Source organism: Echeneis naucrates, chromosome 11 (assembly GCF_900963305.1).
Source record: "Echeneis naucrates chromosome 11, fEcheNa1.1, whole genome shotgun sequence".
In the NCBI taxonomy this organism is placed as follows: Eukaryota; Metazoa; Chordata; class Actinopteri; order Carangiformes; family Echeneidae; genus Echeneis; species Echeneis naucrates.
In genome coordinates, this window is record NC_042521.1 from 9,935,999 (window position 1) to 9,949,279 (window position 13,281).

The window sequence follows — 13,281 nt, forward strand, 5'->3', positions numbered from 1 at the left end:
GCTTGTTTCCTCCATATTTTGCAATACAATTAAATTCAAAAGACATTGTGGAAGACAATGACACAGCAACATTACCACTGCCTGTGTATCATTTCCACAAGAGGACTGTTGGTTTTTGTGTTGGTTTTTATGTTATTATGCCATGAAGCAGACAAAAGATGAATCTTGACACTGATGTTAACACTTTTGTAAGAAAAAAGGTTGGACTAGCCTTTTACCTTCAGCACCCTCTCACTTGGGTCTCTACCCTTCTCCTCTTCACATGCCGATGACTTCAAGGATGTCATATCAACCTGGCCCTCCCAGCAAAAATGAAGCAGCCAGGGATTGTAGTGGAGCTATGTGGACAAACATTAGTTAACTCCATGGATATCAGCTGTGGTTCTGGCTCAATTTTATATGCAGTTGTCATGAACTTACATTTATTTTGCTCACTGTTTTAAAATCTCTTTGGTTTTCAGGTGACTTTTAAAGATAGTTTAAATGTTTTAATAATGAAAGCATACTCAAAATAAAATATCCCTGTTAATTTTGTTAGTTGATGTATGGTAGTTGAAACGGGAATTGGATTAAAAATTGATTACTTGAAAAAAAAAAAAAAAAAAAAAAAACCCAGAATATGTTACGAAGGGTTGTACTTCACTTTCTTTGATTCAATGATTCGTTCAACTAATGTTGAAACTCAGATAAAAGGGACATGACAACAACAACAACAAAAAACACAGTTTTTCTCATTGATATTTTTAAACAACGCCAATGAGAGAAAATAAAAATTGTGGAAAAATAAGAACAAACATGCATGTCACATGTAAATCCAAACACATATTCACGGTACATATTCTAACGTGCGCAGCTGCACTGGCGACATTTCTTTCCCTCTCCATTATAGAAGCCAAAACAAAAACAACAAAACAAAATTTACCACTGTTTTTATGAGATGTTTTTGGGAATTCAAGTGTTTCCTTAGAACAGACTCGGGAAAACTGTCCTTGCATCCAATGCACACGTACAAAGTTTCTGTCTGCACCTGAGTGCACACACACACCACAACCAGGGACATACCTAATGAAAGACAAAAAAGGCAAAAGGCAAAAAGTAAATGATCATTTACAGACAATCTTTTTTCACTTTAACAGATTGCAAAGACAAAAAAATAACAAGCAGGTAATCTCACCAATAACTGGTTGATTTTGCTTCTGGCCATCTTGGAAGCATCTATATAATCCAAGATGTGGCGAGCAAGAAACTTCAGAGGAAAAATGGTTAAGAATTTATATAAACCATGTATGCATGATTATATGTATGTATTTTTGGAAACTGTGATAGCAGCAATGATTATAAAGAAATGTATTATGAATAATGGAAAAATTCACAGAATCACAGAAGTGATATTAATATCGTATGTATAAAAACTGACATGTTTTGCAGCATAGTTTCACAAGAGGAGGAAATTGTACCTGTTTGGTTGCAGCCTTCATCTGGAGAAGAGCAGAAACATGTTCACATCATATTCAAGTTTGACCACACAAATTATGGGAACTGAGAGAAAAGTGAATCAGTACCTTCTCCAAACAACTTTTTCAACATCTAGGGAAAGAGAACACAAGTATATCTTCAGTAAGGTATCTTATAGCGTATCGTCAATAATCAGCATCTTTTTTAGATTTTCATCATCACTTGGAAATCTTGACATACCTGTTTATGCTTCCATTGAAACAAATGTTCCTTATACTGAAACAAAGTTTCAAAGGTAACATTGCAGTTCTGTCACACAGGAGAAACAAAGTTCAGTTAATGTTATGCATTTATGACATCAGCGTTCTCTGAAACACAGATAATACATTAATACATGTTACTGTTGTCGTGGAACTCTAAAGAATAATCAGAGGAAGTAGAATTACTGCTTAGAATCCATTCATCACCTGACAGCGTAGTTTGGGCAACACAAGTACAGATCTTGCTTTCACAGGCTGATACTCTACAAAGAGAAACGGAGAAAATAAGCATTTAGTTATTAATTCTTCTGAATGGTGGTTGAAAAAGAGAGAAACAGAGTACAATGTTTTCTGCAGTCTATTGAATGGCAAAACGTTAGAAGGAATGCAAAAGATACTACACATATGAACCAAATTTTACCTATACTGCCTATCCATTGGGGGGCCGTGCTGTGGACAAATAAACACCTTATTTTTAAGGTAATTTGTGCCTTTACTGTTTCAGACAGTAATTAGCATAGAGATTGGAAGGAAACAGCAGGAGAGAAACAGGGACTGACCTACAGCACAGGTCCCTTGGCCAGATTTGAACAGGGCATATGAGCCAATCACATGAAACCGCCCACACAGCCAGTGGCGAGGGCCATTTCATCACGGTACAAGAGCATCGATGATAAAAGCCCACAATGTGAAAATCTCCCTCACTGATATAATCTTGAAATATGTGCACGTGTATGCATGTGGTATGCATGCAGGGTGCATGGGGTCAGATGGTGAAACGGTGAGGTGGTAATTTAAAAAAAATAAAATAAAATAAAAGAAAGAATTCTCCATTGAAAAGTCAGGGTTGCAAAACACATCAGTGTCTTCCTGCTTTCTGAGTACATTCTTGATTTCACATTTCCAATAAATTGCTTTTACACATTATTTTATTAAAATAACTTCCTTCTGGGAAACTCATTAAAACATCCAGAAATATCCATTTTAACAGAGTGGTCATCTTAGCTCGGTCAGAGTGACCCAGCCTAAGAGCTCAGCCCTGAGACCAGCTGACTTTGGGCCTGTATACACAGAACTGTCTGTTTCTGTGTCCAGCAAAGACAAGTGGTGCTGAGCTTTCATTTCACACCTCACCAATATATTTTCTCCACAATTATAAAGCACTACTTTCCCATAAATAACACAGTAACAACGCATATCTAACACTCTTACGAGATTCTGACCCTGATCTAATTTTTGTCACTTTGGAAGTCCTTGAAGTAAACCAGTTTGAGAAGTACTGCTAATAAGTCTTCTATTATGAATGCCATAGGATGAAAAAAAGAATCTGCCTTAGAATTGGCAACTCAAATATCATTATCAAGCTGTCCTGTTCATGCTGAATTATACAGTTACACAGTGATGCTCCCCCCTTTTTTGGTCCATCTTTTGTCTGTCAGATGTGACACTGATTGTTATTGTTTTACATTAAGACTATACCACATTGTAGATTGAAAAAACCACCATAAATTATATAGTGCAGACAAGGTGCAAGTCAAACACCTTCCACCAAGTGACACCTACCAAGCTTTTTACCAGGTTTGATGCTTGTGATCAAACTGCCCCCAGTGGTTTCCTTTCTGATGCATTCTAGTTTCTTCAAAGCTAAAACAACAAAGGTTTGGTTATTAAAGAAGTACAACATAGGAGAAGCAGAATGAAGTAATGTGAGGGGTTTATTTTATTATGTTTGTATGTATAGCTGCAGGAATTTGTTGTAATGATAAGCTGATGTGCAATCAATTAGTGTCCAATGATTTTGCTTGTCTATTTATTGATCATTTCATTCATTGAAAGGTCGATCAGTGTCCGTCCTTTTATTTGTGTCCTTGTTCAGTGTTTAAACAAAAATTCCACAATAAAGTCCACCTTCTGCAAAACAGCTGAAGTTCACCGAAGAGAATTCAGCAGGTTTCAGTCTCATTGTCTGTAAATGAAAGCCATAAGTCTACACATTAGTACAAACACAAGCATCAATATGGGAAAGACAGAAGAAGCGTATGTATTCTAAATGCAGTAAATGACTTTCTTGCCTTCATATCAGGGTTTCCATGAATGTTTTCTGTCTGCTTTGCAAAATCTTGGATCATGCAGGTGAAGTACTCAGTGTAATCATAGCATTCCTTTGACATCAAACTAGACGGGTGCCACGCTTTCTGCACAGATTAAATCTGATGTAAGTCACACTGCAGTTGTTGGGGTTTCACCACTCAACCACACGATGGGCGTCTTGAATAAATATTGGTTGTTATTACATGATGCTGGACATGCTGCAATTAAGAATGCAATAATGGGATATGTGTATCTGCTCAAGACTGTGGAGATGACAGTGGATTTCAGCTCTTCTTTTTCCATTTGTCCCTCAACTAATCTTGGGACTTTGCACCTGAGAGCATCATTATAAATATCTCCACTGGGAGACCTTCTGTCTTTTTTAATGGCAAAATTTCCCTGTAGCCAATCCCCATGGTAAAACTTCTAAATATTTTTGATTTACAATGTGGTCAGACAGTAAACTGGCCCCAAACTCCAAAAAGAGTTCAAAGACAATGTCTCTATGATCTCCTCTAAAATGACATTCGCATCAATTTTTTCCAGACTGTGCCAAGGTGAAAACTTTTCCAGATAATTATTTCCCCTTTTTCCTTCTCTTTGTTTAATGAATATTTCATATCATCAAAGCTACTTACAAAGTAACAAAAGATGTGGTCAAAGCTGAGGACATGCTTGATGATAATGTGGGGGGCTAAGGTTAGGCCACAGAGAGTGCAGAGGTAGTATCTCTTCTCTGGAGGTCCGTCACAGGTACATTCAACAAGGTGTTGCAGGCCTAAAAAAACCATGGAGAAGGAAATGACATTGAAATCTGGGCCCTGAGCAACATTCATCTACATGAATGAATGAATAAATTCACTTAAATCCAATTTTCTCCTTGTGTCTTCAGGTCTGTCATACTCTTCCAGTTCAATGTTGCTTTAATTGTAACAATGCTGTAAATACTGTAGATGAGAAATGTGAGCTTTTCGTGTTCATATACTGACCTAGAAGTGGATGTTTTCTGTTGCTGTCTTTTTGGTATGCCTCAATCAAAGTCCTCTTTGGTTGGGTAGCTAAATGGAGACAAAAAAAAAAAAAAAAAGATTGGCAAATAAATGTGGTGGGTAATGTCGTGGAAAAATGACCACTCTGGTGTTGAGGGGATTTTTGGTTTGGATAGTGTAAGCACATGTCGTATCCTTGCACTGGAGAGAAAAACTGGTACGAAATAGCAGGGAGGCCTACAACTCATATCTGTATAATGAGCCAACTGTGCCAAGTGGCCAACCCATATCTGTATAATGAGTCGATGCCTGCATGAGAAGTGATAACAGAAATGCCAAGAGTAGCCAGATGGTCACGAATAGGCACACCGACTTTCACTGTAGCTTTGATTAACAAAAATTAAAATGTAAAAAAAAACAAAACAAAAAAAACGGTAAGCAACTTCTACCACCATTGCATTATGGAAACTGCCAAACTCATGAAATGGTGGCAGACCAGCTCAAACTTGAGTTTAAAAAAAAAAAAAAAGAATGTGTTGTGGCCTCAGAGAAAACAGGAGGGGCCTCTGGGATATATAAGAAGGTGTTCAAGAGCCGTTAGTGTGTATTCTAACCCAGAGGTAAGAAACCCTCAGTTGTTTGTTATAATTAATACTTGTAATACTTGCTGTATTCCACATTGGACTTTGAAGCGTCTGTGACCTTTTTTCTCCTGAGTATTTGGAAGACACCTGTTGCTGATTTTGAGACAGTTTGTTCATGTCAGGCACTGCTGCCAAATAAATCTCGGGGGTAAAAAAACCTGATAAAAATAAATAAATAGAGGGGACACAAAAACGGTATATGTGCTTGATTTCCCATTGCCTGCTTTTTTTTTTTTTTTTTGCCTGTCAATTTATGAAAACAATCCCTTTTGGGAATCTCTTTTGAAAATCCAACACTATTCCATAAATATCCATTTCATCAGAGTGACCCAGGCAAACACTCACTCCCCTACACTGTGTTATCCAGCTCAACCATGCTAACTTAGGGGAATGGCACAAACACCACATATTAACATCAGGGGAATTAGAAGAGAGATACAACAACCGTTTTGTTAGTTTTTTACAGCACACTGGCACTTGGGTCAAATCAAACGCTGCAATGTTGGTAAAAATGTGCACATACCTTCAAAGTGCTTGAGAAGCTTGTCATTTTCATTGAGTGTGTTCATCACTGAGGAGAAGGATCAGGGCTTTCTCATTCATAGTTTCATTGAACTCTCAAACAAATATTTTATAGGAAAATCAATACTATACCTTCAGAGTAAATGCTATTTTCAAGCTTTGTTAGAATTTTATCAGGCAAATCCAACATCTGAAAAGAGAAAACATGGCAAAAATAGTAAAATGGCACGAAAGAAAGTCTAGAGTGCAATTGCAGAATGTTGGTGACAACAACGACAGTAAAAAATGTATAAAAGATTTTTAAGTTATTTGATAAACAGGGCAGTTACACATCCAGCTGCTCCAGAACAACTTTGGCATTGATGAATGCAAACATGTTATTCTTTTTAGCACTGTTTTCAGTCTTCACCAGCTACTGCAAGAAGTATTTTTTCCTGCTCAACATTGTGCTTTTCAGACTTTATTCAAGGCATGATTTTGACTTGTTACATAATTTGCATTATCCCTAAAATAACATGATACTGGTATGCCAGTAATGGTGGTCTTAAAGTACAAATACTGGTGCGAGCAGGTCCCTGAAGAATTGCACATGAGGACCTCATGAGGTTAGGTTGATAGCACAATTATAACTGGAGGCATCCTTGCATCCTTACAAAGTAGCAAGACTGTATATGCATTTGAACTTTGAAATTTTGTGCTTTCTGCATCAGTTTTGGCTTTAATGTACAAATGAAACTAGCCTAATTAAAGTCCTGACTTGTTGGTATGATTATGTTCATAATGACTATCACTGAGAAAAGTGGAAAACAGTAAAGTTGTTCAGAAAAGCTATGGTCCTCCACAGATTTGATTTGAACGAGGTGATCATTCCTTGTACCTTTATTGATTCCTTTGGCATACAAATAGCTGCATGATCCACTGCTAAAATACTGACAAGTGCTTGGCTTTTTAATGAATTAAGTTATATTGATAATAACACACACAAGTTTACATTTGCGATCCCAGGCTAGCAGACACAAACCTGTAATGTTCCACACCCTTTAGCTTCATATTCCTGTGTGATCTGAGGCTTCAAAATAGCTCTCATGTCCATGCTGGGGATCCAGGAGAAGCTCAGTACATTGGGGTCGGTGAAGTTCTAAAATATGAAATACAAATGAAATTCTCCATCCAAACTCAAAACAATGGTTATTCCTAATGTTCTTCAGTGCTTACAAAGAAATTACTGCAATGGTCCCCAGATGAGAGGTGATTTAAAATCTTGTCTGGTGGAAGCTTTTCCTCGCAGACGTGGCACAGATAAAAAGATGACGATTTGTCTGGGCTGAAACAAAAAGTCAGCAGAGACAAGCCTGGAAGAAAGTTGGAAGAAGGTAGATTTAAAAAAATATATAGTTACGGCAAAAGTAATTAATCTCCTCACTTGTCAAATATTGAGCTATAACAAAAGAAAATGTGCACATCAACATGAAGTGGAGGACAATTTTTTTTGTCTTCAAATTACTATTCCTGAAAGACAATAATGACAAACTTTAATGCACAGTAAATCTGTAATCCATATGAAGGATTCTTAAAACCACTTTACTGACCTATGATGTGGTGTTTCATTTCAGTTTTGACAAATGGCTCCAGAACGGCAATGGAAGGAATGTAACCTGTGTACAGACAGACATACATACATACCTGCACATTACAATATTGTACAACTTCGCAATATTGTACAATTTAAATCAAAACGTAAAATTTTCGTATATTCCAGATTCATTAGACAGATAAAAATATTTAAATGTTTCAGGTCTTTGTTTTAATTTTGTCGTGAAAACTTGATAATAGTGAGACGAACCCACCGTTCTGAACGGATGTGTGCAGGATGTGTGTTTCTAAAAAGAGGCAAAGAGGGAAAAAAGAAAGATGAACAAATTACATATTCTGAATAATACAGTAATACATTTCTTAGTGGAGGGACCAAAAAAAAAAAAAATCAAATGTGAACAAAATATATTGAATAAAATGCATACCCTTCTGGAAGAGTTCTCTCATTTTCTGTTAAAAGAATAAGGGAAACATACAGAGGTGGTTATTGCCAAGGAACTGTCATGATGGGATTACAATTAACTGTTAAACTGCACTATCCGAGTCAAACCCTGGACTGGTCTTTACACATACAGTGGACAACTTTGAGGATTAAAGCAGCACAGTTTCAATATTGTTAATGAGACAGATGAATGCTTTCAATATAATGTACGTTTAGCAACTTGCATACATGTGGTGGGCCCTGCTATGTGACGACAATAACAACAACAGATCCTCTGCAGAAAGACTCATTTTACATTTTTAATTAAAAATTGCGTGTTCTACTAGATCAAGTGAAAATTAGATTTAATGCCCACCTGTTGATGTGCCTTAGAGTGCACATGCTTCTTGAAGCAAGAAACCCTGTAAACTGTGGTGACACAGTTCTGCAACAAGAAGAATATATTAGCAAAGAGATAGGATCTATTTTCATACATAAGGCGCACCAGGTTATAAGGTGCATGATCGAACCAAGAACCAATGTTAACAGAACGTCCCTGTGTCAGCTGGGAATGCTCCGACAATCCATCAATCGGAGCGGCTTCTTCGCTTACCACTAAAACATTTTGACAGATTTTTGAGCGCAGTGTAGCACATAAAATTGGTTCAAGGTCAGTAAGCACAACAAGAATTCATACATAAGGCGCACTGCCGATTTTTGAGAAAATTTAAGGATTTTAAGTGATTTTAAGCCTTAGTGAGAAAAAAAATACGGTCTTTAACAAAGAAAAATTAATACTGATGAGCTGAGTGGGGAAAGAACTCCAAATGAGTAGGAGAAGTCTGACAATTTCACTGGTGTCTGTTCTCAGTTTCATATGTGAGGTCCACATGGGTTGATGGTCTGTAGTCATGTAAGGATTATTGTGTGACCTTCAGGAATTACTGCACATGCATGCACACATTCAAGACCATGAGGGTGAGCTGCCACGTAAACTGGTAAAGTGGATCGACAGCATCCATGTGCTGTAGATGTTGGGGCATCCATGTTAGATGCTACAGTCAGCAACGTGTTTTGTTAAAAAAATAATCTTTCTTGCAGTATTACCATAGTGTGCTTGCCTTGACAACACACACCAGGTGACAAAGCGTAGGTAAATTACGTGCCCTCTAAAAGATGTCGGAGCAGAGAAAAACAGCAAAAATTTGCATGTTCAGTCAGGTGTTATTTGCATCAATGTCCAGATGAGCTATAAATGGCACATGGCAGTCTACAGCAGGGTTATGTCACTTAGGAGTCAATGCCAATTCAACCTCTTCCTGTGTTGTGGCTCCCAACTGCCCAGGCAACTGCTCAGTCTTTCATTTGTCCTAAGTTTTCCTTTTATACCCATGGCAACTTTTCATTGGCTAGGGAAACAGTTTTCCCTGCTTGTCCGCTTTGGCTCTTAACACTTATCTTTCCCCGCCATTATTTTCCTTATTTTCCTTCCATACGTTCTTAGCAGGCCGTCTGTTTGTGGTCTCCCTCGCTCTACATCCTTCTGCTGTACGTCACATATGCCGCATGTGCTCTTCCTATGTTCCTAATTGCTCTTACCACATGTTCATATGTTCTTAACCTCTTTTCCATTGTACCTTGGGCCTTTTCCTCATTATTGTATCTGCTCTTAATTGCTTTACATTGTACTTTGTGACCTTCTCCATCCTGTTTGTTTTCCTGGTGGCCCAACCCATTACATTTGCCCCTCAGTGTTTGTTATACTATAGCTCAAGAGTTTCCTTCAACACCTACCACAAAAGAAAGGCCTGAATGATACATGTTAAGCTATATTGCTTAACAGGAGGTCTGCGTATGTAAATTCATGACAGGTCTGTCAACCTAAACATGAGATGGTCTTTGGTGATGTTGTGAAGTAGTATTCTCTCCACCTTGTTTAGCTGTTGACCAGTTTGGATTCTTATGGAAAAAGTGGAATTTTTTTAGTGGCCAATAGAAAAATATGATAATGTATGTGTCTATATACTTTGATGAGGCAGACCACAGCCTGACTAAAGGCCAGGAAGGTCAAACAGCAGTGCCCAGCATGAATTCTTGGCTCAAAAACCAGCAGCCAACGTTTTCCAAAAATTCAGGATAAAAAGGTGTCAGAGTCTTAAAAGTCTGATGTAGACAAAGTTTATTCAAAATACAGCAAGTATCTGAACAAACAGTAGAGTGGATTGGACTCCAGGGTCCAGGTAATTCAGGGAGTTCACACTGAATTACTGTCTTAGAGCACTCACCTATATACCAACCAGGCCCCGCCTGTGTTCCCCTGAGGCCACAAGCCATTCTATCAAAATTTCACCTCAAACCGGCCTGCCACCATTATTTTTAGCATTCCCCCTTTCTTTGTACACGTGGGGTTTTTCCTAAATGGTGACCGGGTCTTCTGACCCGAGTTTAAAAAAAAAAAACAAAACAAAACAAAACATCCCATGGTCTTATGGAATGTGTCATCACTAGCAGTCACATGACAAGCGACTGCTGTTTTAATAGTGGCAAGGTCTACTTCCTCATCCAGCCGTCCTTTATATGGACGTAGCGTATCTTCCTTCTTCATATGCCTCCACTCCATCCTTCACATCTGTCACTTGCCTTCTTGTTGACCATAACAAATTCAACATGGAGATCAATACATCATCTGACTACAGCACATAGTTCAATACAGAGTTCAACGCATCATTTGACCTCTGTTTCTGAGGACAGAGACAGACATCTCCCTCCACAGATAAATGGGTAACATGGTGACCTTCTCCAGAGATGCATGTAAATCGTTAGGCCTCTGTGTCGAGTAAGGAGGCACCATGGCCTTGTGCGTTATCTCAGACTTGTAGTGTGGTTCCAAAATGAGTTTTCATGTTGTGTACAAGGCCTGTTGCTTATCTTTGTTCGGGGAGCTCGTCTCCCATGACTCTGCTGTGTGAAGTTCTGTACACAGCTTGAATAAAAGAGATGCTGACTTCAAGAGACCCTGTGATGGAGTGGTGAACTGACCCAGGAACAGATTAATGAGTGAATAAAAGAATGAGTTAAAGGGACTGTGTGAGAATGGTGATTTCCTTTACCATCAGTGGCACATAAATTGAAACCCAGCAGAAGGAGTCTCCCATTGTAAACAGCCTGCTCTCTGATACAACTGCTGCTCTGCATTTGTTCCAGCAAGACAAGTGTGTGTCTGTGGAACCTCCAGCTGCCCAGACCTGTACAAGCTCAGCATCAGTGATGTTACTGAAATTTCAATTATTCAAAAATGTTGGTGTCCAAATAGGTTTTTGCTTCCATCAGATTCATGAGACTCAACATGAACGTCCCCTTCCCACACTGTTTCACCCACTGACTGTTTCAGTATGGCAGACGCTCTGCACATGTATAAACCCTACAACCTGTTTGCACTAAATAAATACCAGCATTTAGGGGTGAGTATTGATGCACATTTCATGAATTAATTTGATACTGATCACAAGATCAATTCAGTTCGATCATTTCACTTACAAATACCTATTCTATGAAGAATTGAAATGATCGTGGTGCATCAATTATAAAAAAAAAAAAAAAAAAAAACCATCATCAAAAACTGGACCACAATACTGGAGCAGTTGCATTCATGCACTTTGAATTTAATATGACCTGCATTTCAGAGAATACTACTTATTTAATTAATCAAACAGTTCACAGGCAACCGGAAACAGCCAGTTATCTCCCTGAACTACCATCAACAAAATCATCAACACCTCCCTCAGTATGGGCTGTATACCCCGAAGAGGACGTGTGCTGTAGTGAAAGGAGAGTATGTTGACAATACAATGATATTCACATGACATGGTACACAGAGTGTTTCTCTCTCTATGAAGAGAGAGGATATGCACAAGACAATGATATTTCACACAAGACAGAAAAAGAGTTTTAAATATGAAATCTGAAAGTTGTGGGTTTTTTTCTCCCTATGAACGGCTACTCACTCGGGTCTTTGTAAATCAGGGCTGAGTGGAAAAGAGGTAGGTTTTGTCCGTTGTTCAAACCTCTGTTGTAATGAAAGGAGAGGATATTGACGAGACAACGATTTTCACATGAGAAAATGTAACGAGAGTGTTTCTCTCTATGAAGGGTCGTTGTAAATCAGGGTTGACTGGAGAAGAGGTAGGTTTCACCTACTGATCCAGCCCTAGCGATAAGGCGAGAGCCAAAGAGATCGTTCGAGGGCGGGTATTAGAAGAAGAGCTCTATTCCCTGAGTTTTCTGACCATGCCTCTCTCCGCCATAAAACCAAAGGCTATCTTCCTCATGGTTTTAGCTCTGAGCAGTGTTTGAAGTATGTAGGTCCTTACCCTACTGCACAGAGCGCATGACAGCCGCAGGTAAACGTGAGTTTGAGGCGTGGTACAAAACAGTCAGGGACGGGGTCTTTAACTTTGAAAGAAGTGCTGTTTCATTGTCAAAACGACGTGGACATTCTCTCTGAGGCTTGTACCGTTTTCAGCCGGTCGACCATAGCCTCGGCCTGCATGAAAGTATTTCTTACCAATTTTTTCAGGCCCAGAACCTTAGCAATTCCTCCTCCTGATCATTACAAAAGTCTTATTCGCCTAGAAGCCTTAGAAACCAATTCTAAATTGGTGAGAAATACTTTCATGCAGGCCGAGGCTATGGTCCTCTTCTCCTTCCTATAGTCTGGGAGTCATTTCTTTCTTCCGCTGGTCCGAGTGGTCAACTGATCACAACTTGTCAATCGATTGTTTTGTCAATACATAGGTTGTGCTCGCTGTGTGCTTCTTGGTTTTTAAACCCCACCTTGTCACGTCATAGCAACTTGTCTTTTTATTGACGGTCAATTGAGTGTTTTCTGGTAAACACATTAAAGTTTGAGATCTTGTCCCTAGACTCACCGTCACCATGTTTTGTAACACCTTAGAATCTGGCGTCTTGTCTTTTAATGAGAGGACAGACTAGTTGTTTGTAAACTTCATAGAGAGAAAAACTGTGTAGCATCTCATGTGAATATCATTGTATTGTGAACATCCTCTCCCTTCATGGACAAACAAAACTTTTTATGGGTCTCTGTTTTGTTTTGTTTTTTTTTTTAAACAAGATGTAACAAACACATTAGAGTCCCTCGAGACTCAGGCTGACAGTTTTATTACCCTTCATAGATAAGCAAGACTTTCTTGTCCCCAGACTCACCGTCACCATGTTTTTTACCAACTGTAACACCTTAAAGTGTTGGAATGAGAGGTCATACGAATATCCTCTCCTTTCATCACAAC

General features: G+C 38.6%; 1 protein-coding gene across 2 annotated transcripts in view; it reads right to left on the minus strand.

Annotated features, from left to right (window-relative positions):
* Window positions 1-13,281, minus strand: part of LOC115051010 (uncharacterized) — a 34,097-nt gene that overhangs the window by 15,813 nt on the left and 5,003 nt on the right. For both annotated transcript variants that reach the window (XM_029514242.1, XM_029514243.1), the window contains exons 2-21: window positions 8,352-8,420; window positions 7,980-8,004; window positions 7,809-7,841; window positions 7,551-7,616; window positions 7,177-7,313; window positions 6,983-7,099; window positions 6,094-6,151; window positions 5,963-6,010; window positions 4,796-4,864; window positions 4,445-4,584; window positions 3,788-3,910; window positions 3,624-3,681; window positions 3,279-3,359; window positions 1,923-1,978; window positions 1,696-1,764; window positions 1,563-1,587; window positions 1,458-1,478; window positions 1,175-1,246; window positions 923-1,062; window positions 219-338 (exon numbers count right to left, since the gene is read on the minus strand). In XM_029514242.1, coding sequence (XP_029370102.1) covers window positions 219-338; window positions 923-1,062; window positions 1,175-1,246; window positions 1,458-1,478; window positions 1,563-1,587; window positions 1,696-1,764; window positions 1,923-1,978; window positions 3,279-3,359; window positions 3,624-3,681; window positions 3,788-3,910; window positions 4,445-4,584; window positions 4,796-4,864; window positions 5,963-6,010; window positions 6,094-6,151; window positions 6,983-7,099; window positions 7,177-7,313; window positions 7,551-7,616; window positions 7,809-7,841; window positions 7,980-8,004; window positions 8,352-8,420 — 1,527 coding nt within the window. The remainder of the gene's footprint in view (window positions 1-218; window positions 339-922; window positions 1,063-1,174; window positions 1,247-1,457; window positions 1,479-1,562; window positions 1,588-1,695; window positions 1,765-1,922; window positions 1,979-3,278; window positions 3,360-3,623; window positions 3,682-3,787; window positions 3,911-4,444; window positions 4,585-4,795; window positions 4,865-5,962; window positions 6,011-6,093; window positions 6,152-6,982; window positions 7,100-7,176; window positions 7,314-7,550; window positions 7,617-7,808; window positions 7,842-7,979; window positions 8,005-8,351; window positions 8,421-13,281) is intronic.